At 55.1% G+C, this 21,061-nt stretch overlaps 2 protein-coding genes across 4 annotated transcripts in view; both read right to left on the bottom strand.

The window, feature by feature from the left end:
* Positions 1 to 2,533, bottom strand: part of LOC113202271 (RYamide receptor-like) — a 56,867-nt gene extending 54,334 nt beyond the window's left edge. Inside the window, exon 1 of the mRNA XM_052265683.1 lies at positions 2,264 to 2,533. The gene's annotated coding sequence lies outside the window, so the exon portion shown is untranslated. The remainder of the gene's footprint in view (positions 1 to 2,263) is intronic.
* Positions 2,534 to 2,961: 428 nt separating this feature from the next.
* LOC113202197 (putative mediator of RNA polymerase II transcription subunit 26) overlaps positions 2,962 to 21,061 on the bottom strand; it is a 31,642-nt gene continuing 13,542 nt past the window's right edge. Inside the window, exons 1-6 of one of the 3 annotated variants that reach the window (XM_052265694.1) lie at positions 13,930 to 14,007; positions 10,991 to 11,169; positions 10,722 to 10,857; positions 7,839 to 8,094; positions 6,232 to 6,934; positions 2,962 to 5,632 (exon numbers count right to left, since the gene is read on the bottom strand). In XM_052265694.1, coding sequence (XP_052121654.1) covers positions 4,436 to 5,632; positions 6,232 to 6,934; positions 7,839 to 8,094; positions 10,722 to 10,857; positions 10,991 to 11,146 — 2,448 coding nt within the window. In that variant the 5' untranslated portion in view covers positions 11,147 to 11,169; positions 13,930 to 14,007 and the 3' untranslated portion in view covers positions 2,962 to 4,435. Of the gene's footprint in view, positions 5,633 to 6,231; positions 6,935 to 7,838; positions 8,095 to 10,721; positions 10,858 to 10,990; positions 11,170 to 13,929; positions 14,008 to 21,061 lie in introns of those variants that run through there. The other 2 variants (XM_026416310.2, XM_026416314.2) reach the window with 2 other exon arrangements.

Raw genomic sequence — 21,061 nt, 5'->3', positions numbered from 1 at the left:
CCACCTCACCCGCCCCCGGGGAGGTTGCCGCCTCGCCACCGACGCTCGACGGGACGCAATAATTCTCCGCCTCCACCGACGGCGGCACCGCTGCCCCACTTTTACTCGCTTTTACACACCTAGGTGGAACATTCTTTTTTTTTTTACTCCGTTTTAATCACGCCTCTGTCATTTTACCCCCCGCGACTTCATTTCCACGAGGTGCACGACACTGAAAGAGGCATCCTACAGCAGAAAACGGCACCGCGGACGGGGAGACCCGGCGCTCAGCGGCACCGTATTAATTGGGCCAAGAAAAGGATTACGGTAGTAAAGTTGTGCAATTTTCTCTGTTGCTGCTTTTTATTTCAATTATAACGACGCGAAGGCGCGCGGACGCGGGGGCGACCCGATGGAAAAGAAAGGAGTGTTATTATGGAAGATGGAAGAGGAGGGGGAATGGGAAGGGTGAAAGGCGGAGGAGGGAAGGGGAGGAAAAAGGGAGGGCCGGTCGCTGCTGCATCCTGTAGGAGTCGTTAAAGTTTTACGCGTACTTCACTTACTCCCGCTTACCCAAAGTGAAACCCGCTGCTCCCGCCGCGCGCCGGCGGCCGCCACCCGGGGCTGCCGTCATCGCGTAACCGTTTGCTTTGTGAAGCCATACGGGCTGCTTGCTTACAGAGCAAGCGCTCGTGCCGGCTCGTGCTTTTTTGTTGTCGTTTCTTTATTCACAAAAAAGAGTAATCCCGGTCCGTCTCTTTCCGTATGGCGTGGGTGTTGTTAGTGTGCGTGTTTCCGGATGTGTTGGTCGCGTTGTTTGCTCGAGAGAGAGGGGGAGGGGGTGATTAGCCATTCGCACAAGGGTTGTGGAGTGCGAGCCTCGTCGGTGGTCGCAGTGGCTGTGGGAAGGGGGGGGGGAGTCTTGATGGCGGCGGCGGTTGGCGTGCACGGGACGGCTGCGAGAGAAGAGACAGAAGAGCCCACACAACGCGACCCTCCGCGCCGAGCTCTGTGTGCGTGTGCGTGCGTGGCAGAGAGGGATCGAGGCAGCAGCAGCGAGAGAGAGAGAGAGAGAGAGAGAGAGAGAGAGAGAGAGAGAGAGATAGAGAGAGAGATAGAGAGAGAGAGAGAGCATGTGTATAGTAGTAGCAGGGCCTTCTTTCACGACAAACACGCTGACGAAAAAAGAACCTCCCCGTTGCGCGCGGGGCGGGGCGAAGACGGGGCTGGTTTAACGACGTCAGCGCAATTACCGACCTTTTCGCGACCTCCTCGATGTTGCTTCCGACACGCGCGCGGAGCTGCACATTTTTTTTTCTTGTTTTTTTTTTTTTATAATGAAAGTAAACCAGGCGTGACCGGCCTGCTGCGCTGTGCGGAGCAAGGCTCGCGACGCTCTGAGCTGATGATAAATCTTGACGTCGCGCGCTCCCAAATGGGGACCGATGATGGCGTGAAGGGCGTGCGGGCCGTGCGGGGCGTGCGGGGCGTGCGGGGCTCTTGGCACCGCGGCGGGGGGTCGCTTGAGTTACTGGAGACTCCCCAACTTGCGCCCGCGGAATCCCCGCGCCCCTCATTGCAGCAGCAGCAGGAAGGAGGGGAGCCCTTTAGCGGTCGTGGGCGAGCACAAGTTTAAAGTTTTTAAGTAGAGCCGCGAGCGCTCGCCCGTGCTAAGTAGCATTGCGTCACCTATCACGGGAGCGCGCAGATCTTTTGCCATCTCTGTTGGCCAGCTGCCGCCGACCAGCCTAGCCGGCTGCGCGCGCCTGCTGGCTTATTGTCCTGCGCCGCCACAGAAAGTTTCGCGTGGCTGGCGGTGGTGATCCTCTCCGTGTGCTCCTTCCGTGTCCCTCTCCTTCCCCCTAACCCTCACGCCCTGCTGCTGCTTGCTGCTCCTGCTGCCCTCTGTTTCGATCGCTAAGTATTTCATTTAGCAGGCAGCAGGCATCGATCGCGCGGGCTGGAGCAGAGAGGTAGCGAAAACGGAGTGATGGTAGTATCAGGGAGGAACGGAAAAAAACGGATTCAATGTTGCGTCGAGGGGAAGATAAAAGAGGGAAAGAAATATTGGACCTCATACATACCGTCGTTGTTGACTTATGGTTAGCGAAAAAGGCGAACTGCATAAACAGGCAGTGGGATGGCGGCCGGACAGGGGGATGAAGGATGAGGGGGGGCTCGGGCGGGCTCATCTTCGTTGTTATTAGCCATAAGGATGCAAATGCGCGCCGAGGGTGGGTGGCTGCGCTGACTGCGCGCAGCTTACACTAACGACGCTACTCACCGTGCCGCTCGTGCCGCCTGCTTCGTGTAATCCGTTATGCCCGCACCTCGTTGTCCTCGTGGGGTCACTACTTGTTGCGGAACGGGAGCGCGCGCGCCTGCAGTCCCTCCGGGGAGGCCTGAGCGAAACGACTGACAGCTCCGGCGAGGTGAGCTTGCCACCGGACCGACACGCGCAGCACGAGGACGCCGAGGAGGACGCTGACGAGAACGCCGACGAGGACGCCGCGCGAGCCCCCCTCTCTGCTGCCCTTCCGTCCGGCCGTGTGGCCCGGCCACCGCACGTAGACTGAGCGCCCGGCCCACGCGGGCGGCATGCGCCCCCGTAGCCCGCGGCGGTGGTGGAGGGGCGGGGGTGGCGGAGGGGCTGGACGCGCGGCGTGGGGCGCGGCGCGGCGCTGTGTTAAGGGAGCCAGCAGCCGCCAGCAGCAGGCTGGGCACTTGCATATTTCCCCAAGTCTTCATTCGATGGAATTCGTTCTCCTTCGACGCGTCAATAAACATCCCGCAGTCTACTTTAGAACGAGTTTCGCCCGGTTATCGGTGAAATAAACTGGGACACACTTTTATATCGTGCGTCGATACCCTCTGCGCCAAGGGTTCCTCTGCAACATGGAGCACCGGTACCACAGCACATTCCGCATGAGTGTGTCGGAGAAAAAAAAAGTTTGGGAAAAGGCTGAATTATTAAAAGGCCTATCATCAGGGTATGACTTTATTTTACGCTATTTACACAAATTTAAAAGTACTGGCACAAAAAAATCGCGCCTGAAACATCCATCGAGTTTAAAGAGAGATTTATTAACAGTCTCCGGGATAGTATTTATTATTTACAGTATTGGCAACATAAATTGGTTTCATGCTTCCTCATCTCTTACAATTACTGAGTTGTATTCATTCTTTTGTGGTTGGCGTTTAATTAATTTATGGGAGTAATTAAACTTTTCTTTCCTTTTAAGACTTACAATTATTAAACAAAATAGTTTCATGACTTAAAATCACTCTGAGATGAATCTAGGAAGCATCAACAGTTTGGTAACTTCACATTTCTTCGCAAATTAGGTCAGTACATGTGCCAGTTTCTCGACAATGATCCGTCTGATTGTATCATATTAGGGGAAAACATCTGTACATTATAGCAGGCTTTCAGAAGCAGGTCACATAAGAACCGCGACTAAGTACACTGAGAAGTAGGTGGGGAAATTGACATTGTTTAGGACAACGTTGACTTAGCTTTGTTGTCAATACTTTTTGCAAATACTCTTACCACAAAAAATGCAATGTAATGCATTTTTTCTTGGTCTAATATGGCTCCCACCTACCATTTATTTACTTGTTCACACACATACAACACAGACACTCACGCACACATTCGCATACATATACACACCAGTAAAAAAAAGAAATTACAAAAGAGAAGATGATAGACAATTAAATAAGGAACACATTGAGCTGCATTTCATACTTACAGACGAAATTAGACAGACATGCTTGCAGCATTTTTTCTCAGGTCCATTCATTACGCTCTAGCCTGCGGAGATCCGCACAGAGATTTCCAACGCCCCAAGACAGAATTTGACAGCAGTAAACTATCGGAAAATACTTTTAAATTTGTACACACCACATACGTAAAAGGCATTTGTCAAACTCTAGTCTAAAGGCTACTACATCAGAATAACACTCTGGGCCAATCTGGAGGCTAAGGAGGCAATGCCAAGAAACATTTGTGAAACAACAAATAATATTGTATAAATAGGACAAAACGTTCCTCCCCAAAAGCTTTTCAAGTCGTATAATTTTGAGGTCTTTTCATTTTAATTTCGTACGATACGTAGTTTCCGACGTTTCCTGGCACTCCTCTTCAGGTATAACCCTGCCGCAACGAAAAGTCTCTGTAAAATTACCTCTCTTTTCTTTGTTTTCCGTTTTTTCAACACATAACAACAACTTTAACACGACGCAACACGGTCGGCCGGCCGGGCGCTCTCAGCCGCCCTCTTTACTTCTCGTCGTCAGTCAGTACCGGCGCGTCCTCTCGACGCCGGGGTGCGTCACCCACCTGGTCACTTGGCTCAACGCGCCGCGGGGGCGGGTCCAGAGGGCGGCCGGAGGGCGGAGGACCCCCCCTCGCGGCCCCCTCTGGCTCCGACCCCGGGAGCGCCCGTGAGGTCACTCACTGCTGGTCGCTCTTGACCTTGACGCTGTCGGTGCGCGTCTTGGCGAAGTGCGAGTCGCTGATGGGGTCCAGGCCGTACTCGTAGGCCCCCGCGTCGCTGTCGTCGTAGTAGGCGTAGTCGTAGTCGTTCTTGATGGCGGACGCCGTCGACTTGAGTGGCGCGGCGGCCGTGGGACTGGCCGAGCCGCTGTTGGGCAGCACCTTGGCGGTGTACTTCTTGGGGGGCGGCGCGGGCGCGGAGGTGGTGGCGGGGGCCGCGACGGCGCTCGCCCTAGACGAGGGCTGCCGGCTGTTGAACTGGTTGTTGAAGGCGGCGACCGTGCTGGGCGCGCTGGTGGCCGGGCTGCCGTTGTTGGGCGCGGGCGAGGGCGAGAACGGCCTGGGGGCGTTCTGCGGGCTGTAGTAGTTGTCGCGGGCCGAGGTGCCGGAGGAGGCGGCGGAGGTGGCCTGGCGCGGCTGTGGCGACGCCGTGGTCTGCGGCGGGCTGAAGGGCGCGGGCCGCGGGCTGGTCGGGAAGTACACGGGGAAAGCGGAGCTGGGCTTAGTGGTCTGCACACTGGTCGTGGTCTGGTTGCCCGCCGCCTTTGTGTTGTACGCGCTGCCGCTGTCCTTGGTGTTGAAGCTGGCGCGGTTGAACGAGTTGAAGTCGCTGGCGCGGTAGTTGCTCGAGTGCGCCGTCTTGAGGAACTCCTGCTCCTCGGGCCGCTCGTAGTCGTCCGACTGGGTCGTGCTGCCGCCGTTGTTTAGCCTGTAGGTGTTGTAGTTGAAGCGGTTGTTGTTGTTGTTGTTGGCCGCGGCGGCGGTGGTCGTGGTGGCCGCGGGGGAGGAGCCTCGCTGCTGCTGGAAGAAGGGCTGCTGAGTGGTCGGCGGGTTGGTCTGCTGCTGCTGCTGCTGTTGCTGCTGCTGTTGCTGCTGTTTGGCGTAGAACAGAGAGTACTGCTTCTGCTGGGCCGTGGTGGGCGCGGGCGTTGACGGCGAGGTGAAGTACTCGGTGGCCGTGGTGGGCTGCTCGCCGCGGGAGCGCTGGATGGTGTTGTACCTCGCCTTGGTCTGGTAGTTGTGGTTGCGCGCCGCGTCCACCACGGTGGTCGTGGCCGCGGTGAAGGCGGTGGTCGGGGCGCCCGACGCGAAGCCCTGCGTCTGCGTGTTGAAGCCGCGGGTCTCCTGGGTGGCGGCCGTGGACGCGTGCGTGATCTGCAACAGGCGGGTGCGTTCAAGGGAAGCAGGCTCGGGTGGATCAGAGTAGACGCCACAGTGCTGTGGGTTTGCATTAACCCCTCATGCCGCAGGGGTCGTGGTGCCCTACACGGGCGGAAGGAGTAGGCGAACCCGCAAACACTGCTGCGTCTGCTCTATAACATCCGACAAACCGTGGGGTAAGTTCGTCAGAATTCCCTCTCTTTTTGGAGCCAATGAGGTGTGGCATTGTCGCGGAAGTACAATTAAACAAAAACGAAAGTCTGAAATATAGCAGTATGAAAAATTGTCATGAGGTTTTTGTCGGGCCCACAACGCTAGTAGGAATGCTTTCCATGCTCTGAATGCACAATCGTTTCCCTCCCTCTGCCTTGGTCGTCCGTTTCAAGACCGTGCGAGTTGAAGCCCGTTGAGCAGTGTCAGATGGGCTGCCTACCTGCCGGGCGCCGCGCGCTCCGCGTCGGGCCCCTCATGCGCACGGTGCGCCCGCAGAGTAGGCCGCCCACCGTGCCCCGGGCACGCGCGAGGCGGGGCGGGGCGGGGTGCCGGTGGAGGGGATGCGAGTGGCTGTTGTTTGCCTTGTTTTATGTACTCACCGGTGCGATGGTGGTGCGGATGGCGGGGAAGTTGCCTCGCTGTCCGAAGGCCTGGTTAGGGCTGTCGATGTTGGAGTGCTGGTCGTGCTGGTAGGTGCGGTAGTACTCCTCGTCGTCCTGGTACTCGCTTCGGCGCGGCTGCTGCTGGTCCTGCTGTTGCTGCTGCTGGTACTGGTCCTGCTGCTGCTGCTGCTTGTACTGCTGGTACTGGTCCTGGTCCTGGCTGCCCTTCTGCACCAGCTTCCTGCGCACGGTCACCTTCTTTTTGCGCTGCTGGTTGAAGTTGTCCTGCTGGGGGAAGTTGGTGGTCTGCTGCTGCGGCTGCTGCTGCTGCACGGCCCGCGGAGTGGTCTGGGGCTGCTGGTAGTTCTGGCGGGCGGGCTGCGTCGTCTGCTGCTGCTGGAAGTTGTTTCGCTGGGGAGTCGTCTGCTGCGGCTGCTGGAAGTTGTTGCGCTGGGGGGTCGTCTGCTGCTGCGGCTGCTGGAAGTTGTTGCGCTGGGGCTGGGCCTGCTGGGGCTGTGCCTGCTGCTGGGGCTGCTGCTTGGGCTGTTGCTGGTACTGCTGCACAAACTGGGGCAGCGGCCCGGTGGTCTTGGCCTTCTGGCTGTGGCGGAACGCGTTGGGCCTGTAGTCCGGCTCGTAGTCGTCGTCGTCATCCTTGCCGCCGTTCTTGCTGTTGAAGAAGTTGCCACTCTGCGAGCCCCTGCAAAACGCACACACCCAGCGTCGTTATATTCTCATAATGACCTTCCCTTATTGATTATTTTTTTTTTTAAAGAGCTGAGACAACGCGCGCGCACACGTACATACACCCAAACTAAAAACAATCTGGTGAGAAGACGGGGGTTATGCCGAAATTCAAAGCGGCACGCGGCACCGCGGGGCCGCGGCGTTAGTCAGGATCCCATGCGCACAATGAGCCTGTTACACCGCACGGCAACGAGCGTGGAAAACAGCGCCGGCCGCGGGGCAGGCCGCGGGGCAGGCCGCGGGCAGGGCCTCGCCGGGGGCGGCGGGGAGTTCCGAAACGCCGCCGCCGCGGCCGCCGCCCTCTCGGTGGGAGAGCGGGCGAGCGGGGGTGCGTGCCGTTGCGAAACGAGGAAAAAGGCCTCCTCGGTCGCACTGAACGCAATTCCTCGCCGCTGCGAATCTACGAATGATATCCTCGTCAGGCCAGCTGCAGCCCCCGCGCGTCGCGCTGCTGCCGCCCCATTGTACGGGCGCGCTCGTGACATCCGATGACGCCGCGTCGGCCGGCTGCTCAATGCCACGAGACAATGTCGCCAGGGGAATTGAGCGGAAAAGTCTCGTCATGAAGGCGTAAAACGAGACAGCCTAACGTGCCCCTCTCAGCTAGACGTGGGCGGGCGTCGCGGTGGTGACGTGGGATGGCATCGCGCAGAAGGTAACTCTGTTTTTCTCAGATTTATTCGGCAAATTACGCGTCTGCAAGACTTTGGGTAGGCAGCCACGTATCCCGTCGAACACGCATGCACTACAAGCAAGATGTTGCCAACCTTTTAGGCTTAACTTGTCAGGGTTCATAATGGGTCGTGAGGGACGTACTTTGACGTGGATGGTCTGTAAGGCCGTGTGGGACCACTCACTTGAAGATGTCCCTGCTGGTGCCGTGGTGAAGGCGGCGGTCCCCGGTGTCGGCGCGCTGCAGGAAGAAGTCGTCGTCCTCCTCGCCGGCGTGGTTGGAGGCGATGGGCTTGGTGCGCGGCGCCGGCGGCAGGCCCTGGGGCGCGCCCGGCTGCGGCTGGCCGTTGAGGGCCGGGCGCTGGGTGGACGGCCCGAGCGGGATGGGGGTCGGCGACGGCCTCGACCCGTTCGGCCTCGGGTTGGACGTCTGGCCCGCACCTGCAGACACGCGCGCGTCACTCGGCTCTCGGGCGTGTGGGGAGGGTTTTGCTGGGGTAGCGCTAACTACACAAAGCGCGTGAGGTCCGTGTGTTTTACAAACATGCAGCAAGGACTACGTGATATGAGCGAGTGCGTTTAGAAACAGAAAGAGCAATGAGAAGGGCGGTCCGCACGCGTGCCGCGGATCTCTGTCCAAGATTTGTCCAAATTGCAGAGTCGGCGTGCGCAATAATTGTAATTAATTTCTCCCTGCAGACCACACGGCGGGCCGGGCCGCGCCGACCCGCGCGTTATGACAATGCCCGGGTGGTGCAAGTGTGAGTGCGGCCGTGAGAACGGTGCCCGGCCGGCCGGCCGCGCCGGTCCTGCAGCCGGCGGCCGTATCTTGTCAGTCAGCTGTGCAACGACGTATAGTGTCTTGTCTGTCCTGTGGATTTTTGGGGACGGCGCGGGATTGCGCGGCTATCTTTCAGCGGCTTGGAAAGAGCTGCCGGGATTAACAATACCACGTCCTCTCTCGTGTCGACGCCGTCCCAAGAGAGCAGCGTTTCGAAACAGGAATGCAACACCTTACCAGTCAATCTGCACCGTCCACGACACAGTCCTCTCGGGAGTGCGTTTAAAAAGGCAGCGACATAATCATTTGAGAGTAATATACAAGGATCGTTAAGTCATACGTCCGTCCGCCAGTCCACGCGGAGCCGTGTCGGAGCAGCCAGCTCACCGTCGCGTAGTCCGGTCCAGTAGGGTCATGCTAAAGTGGTGGGAACCTCCCACGCCCGCAGAGGCGCGCTCCGAAGTGCGTCCATCCTCGTCCAACTCTCGTGGACCAGGGTGGGGCGCACTCCGGACGCAGCCCCTGAGGGGGAAGGAGAGGAACGGGCATGTTCATGTGCTACACCATGGCTCAATCCATGGTATATGCAAACGTTGATATGAAGAAGGTGAAACTGGAGAAAAATAAAGAAAAGTGTTTAGCACGATTTATGACGATTAAGTGCATGCAACTACTTGCCATATTATATAGCAACGTTTCCATGTCCATACCCCAGGGAAGTGATAAGAACAAGAACACACAAAGCGCACAGCCTCGCCCGAGCTACGGCGAGAGGGGCCCATCCATTTTGTGCCCAGTCCGTTAGTCCAACAACGGATTGTCCTATTCATGCTACCAGGACATTACAGGTAGAGGCGACAATTGCCATCAAAATAAGTTGTGGCGACCTGATGCTATCGCAATCTTTTTTGTCAGGCTCTGGCTTGGATTCTCACATTAAAACTTTGCATAACGATTATTTGCCTTCACATGCATTATTTATACGTTATTTTACAGTATACCCATAGCGCCCGCTTTTAGCACACAAACGACACTGTCTGGAAGAAGATCCCGTACGTACGACACTTATCTCCCACTTCATTTGCAAACAATAAGATCCCTGCCTTCGTGCGGAGTTGCCAACATATATCTGTTTATATCGGCACGTTACAGGCCTATCGTATCTTGTTCGCACTTCAGCTACGTGTTAAGATCATTTGCAAAGTAGGTAGATAAGAGTTTTGGTAAAGTAACTTCCCTTTTATTGCTCCCTCGAGTCGCAATAAAAGTTTCCGCTAGCGCCTTGCGAGCGTGCTGAAGTTCTACTGCTCCCCGCTCACAATAAAAGCAACTGCTTTGCAAATTTTAAAACACTCGAGTAGCCTTTGAATATAACTGACTCACGGCTACCCCAATAGCAGCTTTTATTGCACTGTCCATCGAAATCCGTTCACTATTTGACCTTCTCACAGTTGGGCTGTTCGAGATTATCTTGAATCTCTGATTCCTAAACTATAGAAAGGGACCGACTATCAGGGTTACTTTTTTGCAATCAAATAAGTTAGGTTGCATTCTCACCTTCACCTTCAATCCCAACTTCTAAACTCTTCTCTCTGTGCTTTGGTACGTTCTTATGAAGGGTAATGAGAAAGTGCAACCATGCCAAGTGATGCTCATATGGGGAGGGGGGGTCTATTGAATGAATCCTTTTGTTGTTGTTTTTGTGCTTTCTACATTCGTTGAGCTTTACGGCTGCCTTGGTGATCAACTTCTGTGACAAATAGAGTGAACACTACTCTAAAAGTGCTGCCAAAAGATATCCACAACAATAAGGATTCACATTGTGGAGAATTCGTTTGGAGAAAAGTTAGATAGAGTGTATGTGTGTAGATAGCCTGCACACAAGAGAATAGACATTATAAGAAATCAAATTTTAAAGAGAGAAAGTGAAAGTAGCCATGCCTACTAAAGTGAAAGAAAGATCTAATAAAAAGGTGACTGATATGAATATCGGGTGATGGGGTGAAAGAAGGACGGATTTGCTTGAAGATGGAACAAGTGAAGAGCGGGGTTGCGCAAGCTGCACTCTTACCGACGGCAATCACTCTCCGTGTACGGCCGTAAGGGCAAGGTCTTTCAGAGGTACGTTCATCAGAAAGAGCGATATGATTTTGTTTCGCAAAAAGGGAATAAGAATAATAGACACGTTTTTTTTTCTTCAAATGTCAGCGATGGTTGGAACAAATTACAGAGAGAGTGATCGCCCGTAGGAATGCAACCCAAGCAGTAGAACGCCAGCACCACTCACCAATCCGGAATAAATCGAAGTTGTCTCCGAAGTAAAGGGATGATGACTCACAGTCGATGTTGTACCAGTCGTCGCACACCTGGTTCTCCTGGTCGAATGCCGTGTCGTTCGGGCACAAGAATCTAAAGTCTTGAACCTGCAAGGTTTGGTTTTGTTCGCACAAATAAAAAGACGGTCATTTGCTCGTTGTAGTAAGCTTAACAATCAATTCAAACGGGACACTGGATCTGTACGCATTCTCTGCCACCAAAGCCGCCTGCCTCTCTTACCCCGATGCCCGGCACCTTGACGCACACGTGGAACATCTGACACTCGGTCTCCGCGTCCCCGTAGTAGCCGCCGATGACTTTGTCGCTGCAGTCGAAGTCCGTCTCCGGCATGGACGCCGGGTTGTAGTTCGGCGGCCGCTTCTGCGCCGCTACCATGGCCACGGCCAGCAGCACCGCGCCTGCAACACGCGAGAGAGGGGTTATAGAATATTATGTAAGTCTCGAAAGAAAAAAAGAAATAAAACGACAACACAAAAACTATTTTTAGAGCAGCCGCCCGTCGTCGTTGACTAACGAGGCGAGCTCGTCGAACTCGTGGCAGGTGCCAAGAGAAGAGGACCCGGAGTAGTCGTAGTACGGCGCGCTGCCGCCGTGAATGAAAAGAGGAGCGGATGAATGGGACGGACAGACGGCGGGCGTGAGCGGCGATGGACCTGGAAACCAGCCGGTGTTGCACACACACGCACACACACGCACGCACTCCGTGACATTTAGGTGTCCCACTGGCCTAATGGTGTAGGACCGGCTGGACCCGCTGCTCTAAGCGCCGCTCTGCGCCATGCCGGGCCGCCGACCCGACCCCCCGGCCCAGGGGGGAGGACGACCTAATGGCCACTCTTTTATCTAGGGCTCCAGCCAAGTGCTTAAAATTGCGCGCTGCGGATAAACACCACTTGTTCCCGAATAACACAAACAGCGACCGAAAAAACACGCGGAGGAATAAAAATATTGCCATCTTCTCTCGCGCCTTTCCTTTTTTTTCAGTGATCTCCAGGAAATCGGATCAGGCAGTCGAGTCGATGGAAACGAGATACATCCACTGTGTTTGTCTTTTTGTGCGGGCCTCATTTGTCGGACACGTGGCTCCGGCCCGGGATGGCCTGCGCCGCGGGGGGTATGGGGGTGGGGAGGAGCAATTATTTGGTCAGGTGACACGCCGGTCCCCGCCGGGCTGGGCCGGGAGTCCCCGCGGTGTGGTGCGGTCGGTGCGGCCGGGATTGGGAAAGGCAGAGCGGCGCCGAGCGGCGGCCGCTGGTGGCCTGCACCGAGCGCACGACACGGGGGGACTCACGAAGCAGCGCGGCGCAGGCCTGCGAATGGAATGGGACGATATTTGCGATCCGAATCACCAAGCCAAATCATCCAATGATGTAAGGGAGTCCATAAAAAGGTCAGGACGGTGAGGGAGGAGAGGCCGCCGCCGACTCTCGCGCGATGCACGGCCATATTGTCACATCCGAGGAGAACTTTAAAGCCCTCGCAGCAGCAGCAGCGCGCGCCCTTCGCTCCGCGGGAGGAATATTTAGGTCGCGAGATTAAGAAACGCTAGTGGGGACTAATCTGAGCACAGGGGGGCTGCTGGGCTGCTGCCCTGCCCGTCTGTGGGAACGAGCTCCAGGAGGAGGAGGAGGGGCAGGAGGCAGGAGGAGGAAGCCCTCGTTGTTGTTGTATGCACACCAGCAGATTGGAGCGCACAATAAGAACAGCCGTCGCAAACACTGTCCCATCATCCGAAGAAAGATGGCATGATGGCATTTTCATTGGCGAGATTTCCTGTTATTTTTATTCGAAGCACCCGCTGTCACTATTCCCTTTTTTCCCTCCATATTTTCGTTCGTCGCGATCGCTCCCGTTGCCTCACACAGTCCCTTCGCTGCACTGCACGCCGGCCCGGCCGGCTGGTCGCATCGCCACGTCCATCCTTCAAACCTAATTGGCTGCCTGGCATTTCCCGACCTTTCTCACCAAAAGCACAGCAGAAATGTTGTTGCAGACGCCCTCCCCTCCCTCTCACCCACGCTCGCTCTCTCCCTCTCTCCCCTTCTTCGTTTTCTCTCTCCCTCCCTCACTCGCGCTCGTTCACAGCCTTGAGCCCCAGCACGCATACCGCTGAGCAGTACTGCTGTCTCCGAAATCGAGGGAGAACATAGAGAACGAGTGCCTTTCTCCTTAAGCGGTTTGTACAAATAATAGACGTAGTTTCTTTCGATCTGTCCTGCTGCAACTCCTGATGAGCAACAGCCGCGTAGAGCACGGCTGCTGGGTGCTCGGTTGGCGCAGGGACACGCGAGTACGTAGTTTTGTTTTTCCTCCCGGTGTTGCAGCGTCGCGTTTTTGGCGGATCACGGTCAGCCGCTGTGCCTGACACTGGTCCATCCCCAGGGAACACCTAGCCACGCTAATCCCACCGCCTGCTGAGCCCGGAAACACCCCCCCCCCTTCCTTTCCTCCCTTGGCCTTCTTGTTTCTTCAACGCGCCGCGTGCGAACGAAACACGCCAGAAATTGAGGAACCAACTTATCACCCCTTTTTACTGTCTACGTCCAAGGACCCTATCTTTACACGCCATCTAGACGGGGCTTCAGTTATTTACTGTGAACCTACATCGCCAACCAGACATGCTCCATGAAACGCATATATGAAGAATAAGGTAAGTGATTGTGATTGTTTAGCTCTGCGAGGAAGTGGATCCTGGATCCTTATTAAATTTCGTTAAAATCGGAAACCAACATTTACAAAACTTGCAAGAAATATGTAAAGTGTAAAGTGACAAATCGGAAAGAGTGTTTACGCTGCGGTTTGAGAAATCATTGTCATAATTGCACTGTCAATCGATACAATTATTCTGTAAATATAAATCGCTTAAATGCGACCCACTGTTTGCTCTCGACGTTTCTCGCAAATCCTCTCAAACAATTAGGCGCTTGAGGCTAAAAGTTTGTGGTGACAATGGGCCCTGTCACACTACTGTCGCCGGCGCGCCTGCTGTGCCGCCGCCTGCTCGATGAGGCGGGTAAGCGGCGCGGGGCGCGCGAGTCGTCGACAATGAGACAATGCTCTGCACAGATTAATGAGGGGAAACTCGTCGCCTCTGCCGCCCCTCCTCCTCCCCCGCCCCAGCAGCGCGGCCGCCGCCCACCGAGTGACAGACTACGTACTCTCTCCAGTCGCCCATGAGATGAGGGCTCCAGGGGGTGTCCAATCCTCCTCAGTCCTTGTCGCCTGCGTGTCCTGCCGCTAAGAGGCCCCCCCTCCCCCTTCTCCCCCCTTGCGGGCCGGCCCCCGTCAGGCGCCGTGAGCCCGCACTTTTCTTGTTGCGTTATCACGGGGCTGATAACGGCCCTGGCGACAGCAGCGCGCAGTTGATCACGTGCCGGGCTCAGGTGGCCGCCTCACCTCACCCCCTCAATAAGGCGAAGGTGTATTGTTTCAATTATTGGGCATCGCCTCGTTCCGGTCGAGCGGGGTGGGTACCCCTCCTCCTCGCAAACGATGCCGGTGCCCAGGATCAAACAGATGTGTATTAGATTTTAGCAGCTGAACGAATATACTTTAATCATGCATGGAGAGCCTTATAGTAAACGTTTGTTTGCCGCATGAATTATTTGTCTGGCCTCTTGCGTCAACCAGATTATATGGTTGTCTCTGAAGTAAGAAACGACAGCTTTGTATGTGTGTATATAAGGCGAGATATAGGGAGTCAGTTATGACATATCACACTTTGGCGAAATAAACACACCCGGATCGATGATGCCTGCCTTGTAATTCGCGACGCCAGTTCCCTGCAGCCTAGCCGCTCTTTCGTTATCCGTCGTTAGGCTATCCGTATTCGCTCCGCTCCCGCGCGCCGGACCCTCACCCACCGGCGTCCTCGTCTTGGCACCGCCGTCGTCACCGTCACGCTTCGAGCAGCGCGTCCCGTAAAACGTTTTCCTCAGCTCGTCCTCATAGTGGCCGTTATGAGTTACTCAATGAGGCCCACCAGGAGGTGCGCTCCGCGTGTGCGGTCGCGTCCATCACACCGACCACTTGTGCTGTGATAACGGAGCTGTCGCATTATTGTCATTACCACCATCGTTACTGCCCCCCCCCCTCTCTCTCTGTTATTACGCACATCGCCCGCCGGCTCGCGACGTTGAACAACCTGTTGCGGCGCGCGAGGAAGATCGGTGCATTATCGCACGAGTTGACTCATCGCGTCGCGTCGTGTGCACACGCTTATGCGCGCGCCTCACCCTCGCAGATGCTCTCTCTCTCTCTCTCTCTCTCTCTCTCTCTCTCTCTCTCTCTCTCTCTCTCTCTCTCTCTCTCTCTCTCTCTCTCTCTTTTTCTCTCTCTCTCCCTCTCTCTCCCTCTCTCTCTTTCTCTCTCTCGCTCTCTCCCTCACGCGGAAGCAGCGCTCCGCTATCATTAGCGCCGTGTATACAACCCGGCGGTGGTGATGGGGATGAGTGTCCCGCTCGATGCAAAAGGGGACGCGCGGAGCAAGGCGCGGGAGTGTATGGTGAGGGATTCCGTCGTGAGTCTCGATCGCCCGCCCCCCGCCCACGCGCTTCTCCACCACACCACTCCACACCCCCCGGGGCAGCAGCGTTTCTAACTGATGCAGATGGGAGGAGGGATGGTTTCCGAACGCGTCCCGAGAAGATGAAGGAGGAGCGGTTAGGGGCTGTGGGATCCGCGCGGCGCGCTCCGAAATGCCAAGGTGAGCGATGCCCCGGTGCGGCGCGAGGGAGTGCGGCGGTCGGCGGCGGGTGGAGTGCGACAGAGACGCGACTGCCGCTGCGCACGCACGCGCGGGTGTGACGGAGACGGGGCACAACGCGAACCGGAATCAACAAGGTCTTGTTGTTGTCGTTGTTGGATTTCCAAACGAGGCTCATCATCTTACTGTGCGGTGCGACGCAGGTACTTGACGAGGGCATTGCGGGTCACGTGACCACACAAGCCAATGACAACCCGTTCGACTTGCGCTCCTGCGGAGAGGGGGAGAGAGAGAGAGAAGGTCGCCGGTCCAATTATGAGTGAGTGAAGAGGACAGCCTATTAGCGGGTGGAGCGCCACCAGCTGCCACCATCGGCAGCAGCATCTCCGCGGCAGTGTCCCTCCGAAAACAGTCGCCGGGTCGACTGCTCCAGTAAGTTGTGTGCTTACTGTTCAGTATCAGCAAGTGTTCTTACTGGTGCAGCAAGTGTCTTGACTGTTCCAGTAAGTGTGCTTGCTTACTGCTGTGATGCGTTGCGACGCCGGCTTATATTGATGCAGTCGGCCTCGCGCACTCGAAAAGGTTACCGTTACTGCCGCAGTGACGGACACGAGGAAGCGACTGCGATAGTACACTGTGCTCTGTGAAAAATATCGTCGTAAATTTTCAAAAAATTTGTTAACTTGAATTACAATTTAAGTTGTAAATTTACGACAGCACATTTTTTACTCGCCAAGGGATTTGAAGTCGATGCATACTGCATGTATTTTTACGATTATATCAAAATACTATAATCGTATACGATTATAATATGTATACAAATTGTAATTTTACAACTTGCTTCAAAGAAAATTTTCCTGTAAACCTACCTACTTCATTTTACAGTGTGCAGGCCATGCAAAAGTCGGGTCTCTATGCTGAATCCTCGTAACGTTTTGCCTTTTACTTTTCCAATGAAATATCATTTTTTTCAATCATTTGAAAATTTCTTTTGCTACACAGCACACAGCTAGTTTTTGTGGGAATTTCATGGTACTTTCGCGTATGTTGCCTGTTTTATTTTTTTGTAACTTCATTTAAACAAATTGTAGTCATGGCATTGAGGAGGAGGGGCAGAGTGAGTAATAGTGTGAGAGAGAGAGAGAGAGAGAAAGAAGAGACGCCGCACTGGAGGCAGGCGCCCTCGGGGCATGGGCAGGCGTATATATGTGTCGTCCTGGAACGGGCCCGTCTTCATGGCACGGGGCAGGTGACGCACTTTACGACGACGAGACGGAGAGGCGGAGGCGGCGCGTTGACCCGAGGCTGGCGCGCCGCTGCCGCACCGCAGCCACTTGGGCCGTTGCACAACTGAACTGCATTCCCGTGTGGCGCATCCTCGCGGGTCGCGAGGGGGTTATGCGTTATTATGAGACCTCAGCATGCGCGCGCGCGCGCGCGCGCAACTGGAGGGAGGGGGAAGGGGCGTGAAATCAAATCCCGAGTCGCCATATCGAGCTGCTTCCCCTCCGCGCGCCCCCTCGCACAGATTGCAGAATGAAACCGTCTCGTGCCCGGGGCGCCGGGCCGCCGGGCCACTGCCACCGCCACGCGGAGAGAAGTCGGGAGTCTCGCTCTTTCATACGCCCAGCAGTTATTGTTCTACAATAATGCCAAACGTCTGCAACCGGCCTGCGGGTGAGAGAGAGAGAGAAAGGGACAGAGATTGAGAGTAAGGGGGGAGAAGTAGACGAGCCAACTGTCTACTGTTCGTCGTCCCCGCTGTAAAAGAAGCAGCGATATCACACTCGCTAGAAAAAAATGTGTGCAGCGAGCGAGGGTAGGGGATAGAGACAAGAGGGAGACAGATAAAAAAGTATATTAATGGCGCCAGCTGAGCTTTCTATTCGCCTCCTTTGTTGCTGTGTCCGAGTGTTTTTCCGAACGAGCTAGTTGCGGTGCTTTGGACCGGCGGCAGCAGGGAGGTCAGAATAATAGGAACAATGCTCGCAATGCTGCCGGCTGGCCGCATCGTGGATGAAAAATTTATGTCTCGTACTTTTTTTCACTCTTCATTTTCGTCGTGCCTCGTTGTAGACGGCCTTTATATCGCACGAAGAGCAAGAAGTCTGCTTCCTACCACGCTCTCTCCCTCTCTCTCTTCCCACCATTTCATCTTCCGCGCCCTCTGTGTCTTGTATTTTGAATATTTGTTTCACTGCGCTGCATTATTTATTTTGTTTATACCTGGAAAGGTAGTAAAAGAAAGCAGTGACTCTGCAGCGCGCTCCCTTCGCCGAATTTTGTGGCAGAGTTGAGCTCTGTGCGCCCGGGCCATCCCAACCCATCCCCCCCGCAAACAGAGATGAACGGCGAGCGATTCTCTTTCGCGGCGCGGCGTGGCGCGGCGTGGCGGCTCCATTCGATTGTGAAAGGCTGGGCGGGCAGCGCAGGGCGGGCCGGGCCGTGGCGAAGGCCCGTGGCAAAGCGACGCACGGCGCCGCGCTGCGCTCTGTGCGCCAACAACAGATGCAGCGCGGCGCGCCTGATTAGACACCCGCAATCATTACGGGGAGGAAAGTCCGAATTTATCTTGGACGGTTCAGGGAAAATAAACATAACAAACCTCTCGCAATCCACAGTATGGTTGGAACTTTCCAAAAGTTTCCAGAAAATTTCCGGGAAATGACGGAAAACTTTGAAAGTCTGGGAAAGTTTTCATTTTTTCCCGGAAATCTTCCGTTTTTCCCAGAAAATGTTCCTGAATCTTTCCTGAAACTTTCCAGGGCTTCCAACCCTAAGTCATAGATTGGGGATCATCCAGATTATCCGTCATTCTCCCCGTTTTCGAAACAACTGACAAGGTATGAGCAAGGGTGCAAAGCTCTCTTAACGCCTGATGGGTAGGCAACATCTTGCCTGCAGTGCAAGCGTGAACTGCGGGGTGGCCTACCCTGCGTCTTGCAGGCGCCTTGCAGCATCCATAACTTGCCCAAAGGAATTGGAATTTAAGTATATAACCAATTAATGGACGATCTCATATAAATTTCTGCCGTGTAATTTGCAATATGGTGACACATTATTTTTCAGTGAATGCTAAAATTGCAACCGACCGTCGACTATCGCCAACTTTCACCGCAAAAAGAATTGAATAACCCCTCCGGCCTGGAATATCACAATATCTCAAGAGTTTAAACCTTGTGGCGTTGATAGTACACATCATTCCACGAGTTGTGACACTGTTAACAAATCATTTTGTTGGTTTTATGTCCATATTGTTGTGAACTTCGCGTTACCTGGCAGGGGCGTTACGTTTCACCGGTCGACACAGCCTAAGGTTGAGGGAGGGGGAGCGTCAACTCGTGCTTGTGTGAGTGTCGGTGTGTGTTATGCCCATTACTCGGCCGCCTTCATACATATCGAGTCGGAGCGAGGATGAAGAAGAACAAGGAGAGGTACGAAGATGAAGAAGACAATCGTGGTGGTCCCGTCCTTGGCGCGTCCCGTCTCCCCATCCCCGTGACCTTTGCGAAGCCAAGCGTCCAGCCCGGCTGGTCGGCAGCGCAGCGCGCCGGTCCAGCGCCGAGGCGGCGTTATCAAAGGAGTGGAGGGGGCAAGGGCGCCGGCCCGGGACCGACCAAGGGGAAACGGGCTTCGAAAAGTGTATACGTTAAAGTCGTGGTTAAAGTCGTAGTTAACGAACTTCGGGCCAAAGTTCAACGCTTGGAAGTCCGTCGAAATCTTCTCATCAATTCAATTCCTGATAGCTTTTTTGCAAATCGGAATGGGGCTAACGTTTATGAAAGCCAATGAGATTTTTCCATCGCAGTGTTTATAGATTTTTAAAAAGTGTGCACAGCGCGAGATTTGATCGTTCTTTCTCCCGCTGGGGCCGCGACAGTGATGAAGGAGGGAAGCCTCAACTTCAGGAGCGCGGCTCACACGCTGGCCCGGCGGCGCCAGGTGGCAGCCTAAGCTCATTATTCGAGCCCTGCGCTGTGTTCGCTATGCGTTCGCCCGGAGCCGCGCGCCACCCACCCGCCACCGGCCTGGCGCTCCAACCTCCACCTGCCGCAAGTTTACCTTCACTTTGCCGCTATTTGAAGACGCTCCGATCGCATATCTCCTCCTGGGCATCCCCAGGCCGCGCGGCTGCCTCTGCCATCTGGTTGTCTATATTCCGCGGCCCCCCGCGCCCCGCTATCCCCGCGCCCGTTGCCGCCCATAAACCTGGCGCACTGTTTTAAGTTGTTATCGTTGCTTTGGCGAATAATGTGCGTAGCCGTCCGGTTGTTCAGTTTTTATGCTCAAACTCTCCATCATTTTAAGGGGAGGGGAGAAATATATTTGTAAATGAAGAATGGCTCGTAATTACTTGTGGTGGAGAATCCAATTTAGATTCCAAGTTTCTTCAAGAACTTTGCATACGAAACAAGAGCCAAGCTGTCAGGACTCAGGACCCTTTTCAGTGGTTTATGCATGCAAGTTGACTCACACGAATTATTCACCAAATGATAAACACTTCAACCCGCTAAGACCTGATACGAACCAACCAAATTTTCACTTACAACTCATTCATTTCTATTACCTAAAAGAAGTGTTTTTTAAGAAATCGACAACAAATATTAATTTCACCCTCAGCCGAAGAGAGCTGCTCCCACCCCCTCAAAAGAAAAAACACTAGCGGACACCTTCTATATTCTTAATGTTTAGTCTACGGGTTTTAAAGGTATCATCTGCTAAAAATAATCCCCCTGTCAGCTGGGCTGGACCTCAAACCGCGCCTGGTTGCGTTACTATTCCGTGAAAATTACTGTCGTCTGTCGATTAACAGTGTGACGGCCCCCGCGTGGGGACTCTCCGCGCTCCGCTCTAATTCCATGACCTGGTTGGGTTAGGATCCTCCAATCTGAATGTTGCGTGCCGGCGTCCCAATGCTGGTCCCTCTCGCCGGCCAAGGGCGCCCGATCGTCCACATCACATGCACGTGGGGGGATCAGAGCCGCGCGGACAGTAGTGGGGCGGGGGGCATCCCCGGCGGGATGGTCACCGGCGGCTTTAATCATACACTGTCGCGCCCGGGGCGGGGCGAGGCGGACAGCAAACAAACGTGGTCCCGACGCCCAGAGCTGTGACTCAGAGCCAGCGGCAGCGGGCGGGAGGGACTCGTCGGCCGAGGAGAAGATCTCGCCGGCCGCCCTGTCCTCTCACTCTCTTCCCCCGTGCCTCCCATCCCGCCAGGCCACTGCCAGGCATATCAAGGTTGACTCGATCGTCCTCTCTCTTTCTCTCTCTCTCTCTCGCCCGTTTTTCTCGGCGTCTCTGTGGTGGACGGAACAAAAACCCCCCTGCGCACAGGTTTACGACGATAGGCACGCAAAGAGACAGCTGTAAAAGCGAGTGGAGGGAAAGAAAATTAGGTGAGAGGGAGAGTAAGGGAGAGAGAGAGAGAGTGATGGACCCGTACGTGTAGGGTTCTTAACTTGACCTCCGCGCGCGGCGCTGCTGTAACGTTACTCAATCTGGTCGGTCTCCTTTAATCGAGGCTCGAGCCGAGGAGAGGAGCCACCGCCGCGCGGCATGGCGTGAGCATCATTGACGCCCCC

Source organism: Frankliniella occidentalis, unplaced genomic scaffold, assembly GCF_000697945.3.
Source record: "Frankliniella occidentalis isolate FOCC.00 unplaced genomic scaffold, Focc_3.1 Scaffold29, whole genome shotgun sequence".
Taxonomy (NCBI): Eukaryota; Metazoa; Arthropoda; class Insecta; order Thysanoptera; family Thripidae; genus Frankliniella; species Frankliniella occidentalis.
This window is presented reverse-complemented; position numbering and strand designations above follow the sequence as displayed.